General features: G+C 61.9%; 1 protein-coding gene across 1 annotated transcript in view; it reads right to left on the bottom strand.

Annotated features, from left to right (window-relative positions):
* Positions 1-2,072: 2,072 nt before the first annotated feature.
* ILK (integrin linked kinase) overlaps positions 2,073-6,379 on the bottom strand; it is a 6,006-nt gene continuing 1,699 nt past the window's right edge. The window contains exons 2-12 of the mRNA XM_010727745.2: positions 5,404-5,618; positions 5,078-5,173; positions 4,832-4,928; positions 4,657-4,740; positions 4,348-4,433; positions 3,967-4,076; positions 3,652-3,779; positions 3,288-3,409; positions 3,119-3,218; positions 2,896-3,026; positions 2,073-2,725 (exon numbers count right to left, since the gene is read on the bottom strand). Of these exons, the coding sequence (XP_010726047.1) occupies positions 2,576-2,725; positions 2,896-3,026; positions 3,119-3,218; positions 3,288-3,409; positions 3,652-3,779; positions 3,967-4,076; positions 4,348-4,433; positions 4,657-4,740; positions 4,832-4,928; positions 5,078-5,173; positions 5,404-5,618 (1,319 nt within the window). The 3' untranslated portion in view covers positions 2,073-2,575. The remainder of the gene's footprint in view (positions 2,726-2,895; positions 3,027-3,118; positions 3,219-3,287; positions 3,410-3,651; positions 3,780-3,966; positions 4,077-4,347; positions 4,434-4,656; positions 4,741-4,831; positions 4,929-5,077; positions 5,174-5,403; positions 5,619-6,379) is intronic.

The following is a 6,379-nucleotide window of genomic DNA, read 5'->3' as shown; positions in this document are numbered from 1 at the left end:
CGACGCCGGCCGCTCTGTGCCCGCAGCATCCGCCTGATCTCGTTGGCCGCGCAGAAATTCATCTCTGACATCGCCAACGATGCGCTGCAGCATTGCAAGATGAAGGGAACGGCCTCGGGGAGCTCCCGCAATAAGAGCAAGGTGGGCGGGGGGGCTGGAGGTGAAGGTGGGGTGCGTGCTGTGGGACGGCGCTGCCAGCCCTTGTGCCACTGAGTCACGGGCTCACGAGTCACAGCATGGCCTGGGTTGCAAAGGAGCACAGTGTTCACCCAGCTCCAACCCCTGCTGTGTGCAGGTCGCCAACCAGCAGCCCAGAGCCACATCCAGCCTGGCCTTGAGTGCCTGCAGGGATGGGCATCCACAGCCTCCTTGGGCAACCTGTTCCACTGCCTCACCACCCTCTGCATGAAAAACTTCCTCCTCACATCCAACCAACCTCCCTGGCTCACTTCAACCATTCCCCTTGTCCTGTCACCACCACCTCACAACAGCCGTTCCCCTCCTGTTTATCCGCTCCCTTCAAGCACTGAAGGCCACACTGAGGTCTCCCTGCAGCTTCTCTTCCCCAAGCCGAACAATCCCAGTTCCCCCAACCTTTCCTCACAGCAGAGCTGCTGCAGCCCTCTGACCATCTCAGTGCCTCCTCTGGACCCGCTCCCAGAGCTCCACGTCCTTCCTGTGCTGGGGGCTCCAGCCCTGGACGCAGTGCTGCAGATGGGGCCTCACAAGAGCCGAGCAGAGGGGGACGATCACCTCCCTGTCCCTGCTGCCACCCCTTTTTAATGCAGCCCAGAACACAGCTGGCTGCATTCCAGGCTGCAGGCGCACACTGCTGGCTCATGTCCAGCTCCTCGTCCACCAGGACCCCCAAATCCTTCTGCGCAGGGCTGCTCTCAAGGAGATTTTCCCCCAGTCTGTGTCAGTACCTGGCATTGCCCCGACCCGATGCAGCACCCTGCAATTGGCCTTTTTGAACCTCGTGGTTCAATATGAAGGGCTGACGTGCACTGACAAAAAGGGGCTTTGCTGCTGGGAGGGAACGTGGTGGGCAGAAGGTGGGCAGTGGTTTGTATGGAGATACTGAAGCCCTGCTGCTCCCACTGATGGGCGCCAAACCGTGATGCTGAGGGAAAAAGATAAAGGGAGGAAGTGTATATATATAGTTTCTGGGAATCCACACAGCCACTATTTGTTGTTTAGGGGCAAAGTGTTGAGTAATGCTCAGTGCATTTCTCTGCGGCTGAGGGCAAAGAGCAGATGCAGTTTTCAGGCCTTCACTGGTGGTCAGTGCCTCAACCATTGGCCTCCAGCTGTCCCGGGAAGTGTACACACACAGCTGGGGCAAAAACCCCAAAGCAGCAAAGAGCTGAAGGCGTCAGGTGTCCGTGCTGTGCGTGATGCTGCCCTTTGTCCCCAGGATAAGAAGTACACGCTGACCATGGAGGACCTGACGCCCGCCCTCGCAGAGTACGGCATCAATGTGAAAAAGCCGCACTACTTCACGTGAGGACGGGCTGTTGCTGGGAACTTTTTTAGGGTTTGCTTCTGCACCATTAAACCACTGGGTAGTTGTTGTTTTTTTTGTGTGTGTGAAAAGACCCCTTGTTTCCTGCTCACGTGCCTGCTGTCAGTGAAGCAGCAGCATTTGGCCCCCGGAGTTCTGCTCTCCCAGCACCAGGTTGGGAGATGGCTGCTGGCCGTGCAGCAGGGCAACTGCAGCCACGTCTCCTGGAGGGCTCAGCCTGCCCTGAGCTGCTGCAGGGATGCAGGCGCCACGCAAATAGAAGTGCCCAACCTTCCTCTTTGCTTTTTTCTCCATAGCACGTCTCTCGCTTCTTAAGAGGAGGGTTCTGGGGGCTGTGTGACAGCTACGGCTACTGCAGCTGTAGCCAGGCTCCTCTCACGAGGTGTGATGCCAGCCCTGCTGCCTGCCTTGCCCCGAGCAGCAGGGGAGGGTTGGCACAGAGCAGCTGCAGTGCCCAGGGCTCAATGCTCTGCAGGGCAGCCCGGTGCCAGCGCTGCCCTTTTCACAGCAGCCTGCAGAGGTATGCGTGCACCCTTCAGCCCACGGGCAGTTTTTGTAACAAATATTTATTTCACATGCTGGCGGCTTTTCCACGTGGCCTGGATGGAAATGTTAAAAAGTGAAGCGCAAAGCTGGGGTGGTGCTGGGCACAAACAGGCAAATCTTGACCCTGCCGCCCTTAGCAGGGAAGAGCACCAGGACTGGACACTTTTAACATGAGACCGCCGTGTGGGCGAGCTGCCCTGGGCCTGGGAGCACGAGGTGGCTTCAGGGCAGCAGAGCCCCACCACACAGTGCTTTCATCCAGGTGTCCTGCTCAGTCTGCCCACAGCTGCCAGGGAGGCTGGAGGCGCTGCCATAGATGGGTGCTACGGAGCCCAAAGCCTGCAGAGTGGCTCCAGGGAAGGCAGCATCATCTGTACCGTGTGTCCATGGCTGGCTCAGGGTGAGGGGGCAGTCCCTGCTCCCCCTTAGCTCTGGGGTTAAAGGCACTTGGAGGTGGTGGGGAAGGGAGCATGGCAGCGTCAGACATCGGGGAGGCACCTCCCTCTACTTGTCCTGCATCTTCTCTAGGATGGGCACGATCATGTCGAACTTCGGGCGCTTGGCTGGGTCCTCATTCATGCAGATCTTCATCAGCTTGCAGATGTGTGGGGAGATGCCAGGTGGGATGGTTGGACGGAGCCCTTCCAGGGCCACCTGGTAGCGAGGCAGGGCAGAGCAGGATCAGCCAGCTGGACCCAGCCCTGCCTGTGCTGGGTACGCGGGGAGCTCTGGGAGGAGCCCCACCCGGCTCTCTGTGGGGCCCCACTTGTGCTCCCCACTGGCCCAGCTGTGCTCAAACTGGTTTGGGCCCCTCCCCCCCTCACCTTCATGCCAATCTCCATGTTGGACAAGTCTGCAAACGGCACCTCGCGGGTCACCAGCTCCCATAGCAGCACTGCAAAGCTCCACATGTCCGCCGAGCGCCTGTTAATTTCCTCTGGCTTCTTCTGCAGGGCTGCAGCAAATCCAGTGCAGCACAGGGGCTGAGAAGGGCAGGGGAGAGGATGGGGGCAAAGCAGCGGGAGGGGCTGACTGTCTCACGCTCACCTTCTGGTGCCACCCAGGCTGGCGCGTACATCCTCCCGGGGCACTGGAAGGAGAACTTCACGTCGGCCATGCTGACCCTCGCAGTCATGTCCTCGTCAATCTGGGAGGAGAGACGCAGTCACAGCCACCCGCGCAGCCCAGCCTGCAGGGCGCAGGCAGCGGTGCTCACCATGATGCTGCGGCTGTTCAGGTGGTGCCGTGGGATGAGGGGCTCCAGCGTGTGCAGGAAGGCCATGCCTCGCGCAATGTCGAAAGCAAATTTCACTGCCTGCATCTGGTCCACCACGAAGTCTGCAGGGAGGGAGGTGGCGCTGGGGTGACTGAGGAATGAGTGCCACACATGGGAAGGGGCAGTGATGGCGGCACGAGGACCAGGGGCGCGTAGGCCCTGTAGCAGACCGGGCTGCTTGTGGCCGCCCTGGAGTTGCAGCCGGAGGAGTCTGTGCTGCTGCCCCCGGTGTACAGAGGGGCAGCCCCCCAAGGACAGAGAGACCAGCGCCTGCCTCAGCTGCATCACCTCCGTTAGCACTCACTTGTCCCCTCATGTAAGACATTGTAGAGGGAGCCGTAGGGCATCCAGTGGCTGATGACAATGGGATTGGGGGCCGGGGGGGACTGGCAGGCACCCAGCACTGGCAGCACATTGGGGTGAGAGAAGATCCTGCAAGAGAAGTGATGGTGCTGAGTTGCTGCCCGCTGCCCTGCATCATCTCTGCCCTCTCCTCTGGTGGCTGCCTTGCCCCCATCAGCCTCTGCTCACCACGTGGGCTCCTATCTCAAACCCCGCTGCAGGGATGACACCCACCCCCAGGGGCCTCGGCTCCTTTAGGGAGGATGCTGGCACTTACCGCAGCTTTGGGTACTCCTCATTGAAGTCTCGGCTCTTCCGAGTTGTCCAGTCCCGAATTTTCAGCATTTTGATGACGATGTCATTGCCTTGCCAGCGCCCTTTCCACAGCTGAAGGGAGACAGATGGACGTGATCGCTGCGAGGGGGGGCTCTCAGTCCCCGAGCATCCCTCAGCCTCTTGTGCAGGGTGTGGACCCCGCAGTGATGTGCAGTGACTGTGGCGAGGTGGGAGTTCACCCAGGCAGCTGCCAGCCTGCAGCTGGCCCCACACTGGAGCCTGGATGTCCCTCAAGCAGCTGTACCCCTTTTGTGCTCTGCGTACAGCCAGGGGCTGAGGGAGCACCGTGCTCTGCTGTCCCAGCAAGGAAACACCTCCATACCTCTCCTGATTGGTTTTCATTGAGTTTTTGGCTCAAGCTCAGCTGTTTGAAGTCTATTCCAGCAAGTTTGTTGAGGGTCCCGTTTCCTGTAAGAAGAGAGGACTGCATGGGACCTCCCTCCTGTCCTGCAGGAGGAGTGGTACCAGCACAGTGCATGCAAAGGCACGGCACGAAGGGAATCTCCCTTGCCCCAACGAGCCACCCAACGTGCTGTGCCAACTGCTGCCCCTCACCCCTCAATTCCACCCCACCACACGGATTTGTGCTCCCAGCAAACAGCGTGCTCTGCAGGGAAGCCTCTGTCCTTACGGGGCCGTGTGCGGGTCGTGCCCTTCCAGAAGGTGTCCTTGTAGGGGATCTTGGTCAGGTTCTGGCCCAGCTTCTCTGCACGCTCTGGAGGCAGATGAAGAGTTGGGGAGCAGCCTGCGGTGCTGAGCCCTGCAGCAGCCAGAGGCAGGGTCTGGGTGCAGGTGGTCCCTCCTACCTTTCAATATCTCCCGCAGAGGCATCTTGGCTTTGTCAATGGGCGTCTCGCTGTACTTGTTGGCAATGCTGACCAAGGCGCCATTGCCCACGAGGTCCTGAGGAAGGAAAAAGCGAGCACCCACAGCTGCCGCCCTTTGCTCACCCCCTTCCTACATACCCAGCCTCCTGCCTGCCGCTGCTGTACACTCCTCAATGCCATCTCCTGTGCTCCAAACCCCTGCCTGTATCCAGGTGCTGCCCTCACCTCTGCCACCGTGTCGTGTCCCCAGAAGCAGGCGTAGTGCAGAGGGGTGTTCCCGTGCTCATTCACCGCATTGATGTCCGCTTTGAACTGGACCAGCTGCAGGCAGGACAGTCCTGGTGAACCCCAGTGGGTCCCTTCCGCTGCCCCGAGGCAGGGGGGATGCACTCACAGCAGGGGCTGCTGCTAGGAGGGGGCCGAGGGCTGCGAGGGGATGGCGGGGGCACCCAGAGCTGGGTGCAGCGAGTGCACGGAAGGAGGCAGGGAGCAGCAGGGCAGGGGCTGCCGGGCACGCTGAGGGCTGACCGCGGTGGCTGGGAGGTTGGTACCTTCTGCACGATGTCGCGGTGGCCGTGGCTGGCTGCCAGGTGCAGCGGGGTGTCATCGCCACGGTTCATGACGTTGATGCGCGCTCCTCGCATGATCAGCATGTCCACCACGTTGGAGCGGCCCTCGCGGCAGGCCCAGTGCAGGGGGCTGAAGCCATGGTCGTCCCTGAAGGGACGGCGGTGAGGGCCGTGCTGGGCAGCACCCAGGGCCGTATCTCAGGGGGAGCAGTGGGGAACGGCGCCGGAGGAGACTCCGTACCGCCCCGCAGCTCCGTGGGCCCTCAGCCCTCTGCTGAGTGAGGCACAGCTTCGTGCCCGAGGGGCGCTGCAGCCCCAGGTGGGGCAGGGAGCTGTGTTCTGCTCCCGCTCCTCGGCCCCCAATAGCAGCAGCCGCACGGCCCCAAGGCTGCACCACACTGCGCGGGCCGCACACACCCGTGCCGTGCTGTGAGGAACGCAGCCCGAGCGGCGCTCCTGCTCTGCCCTTCCCCAGGAGGGCCCTGCCCACGTCCCATCTTCCTCAGGGCTGGAGCAGCAGGAGTCTGCTGAGGACCAGGCCCCCTATTCCCCCCCCATCTGCTCGCAGCCCTGCCGGGCCAAGTAAGGGAGGAGGCGGCAGCCGGGCCTTAAAAGGAGATTAGGGCCCAGTAGGCGGGGATGGGGATCCTGCAGCCCTGCAGCCCCCAGCTCCAGCAGAACTGGGGCCATCCGGTGACCGCCCCGCACTGCAGCGGCCCCGTGGCACACGGCACAGCACGCCCAGCCCTGGACGGCTCTGCGAACGAGCATCTGCTGGGAGGGGCTGGGAGTACGTGGTGCCAGGCCCACAGACAGCCTTCTCTGCACTCAGCAGGGATGCTGCTGTGGCTCGGGAGGCCTTTCGGTGCGAGGGGCAGCTGGCCGTGCCCACCTCAGCCTCGCGCTGGGGCAGTGGGAGGCATCAGCTCGGTCCGGAGGCGATGGGAAGCGCTCGGGG

The sequence above is a fragment of the Meleagris gallopavo genome, unplaced genomic scaffold, assembly GCF_000146605.3.
Source record: "Meleagris gallopavo isolate NT-WF06-2002-E0010 breed Aviagen turkey brand Nicholas breeding stock unplaced genomic scaffold, Turkey_5.1 ChrUn_random_7180001936585, whole genome shotgun sequence".
Classification (NCBI taxonomy): Eukaryota; Metazoa; Chordata; class Aves; order Galliformes; family Phasianidae; genus Meleagris; species Meleagris gallopavo.
The sequence above is the reverse complement of the archived record's forward strand: the minus strand, read 5'-3'. Positions and strand labels throughout refer to the sequence as shown.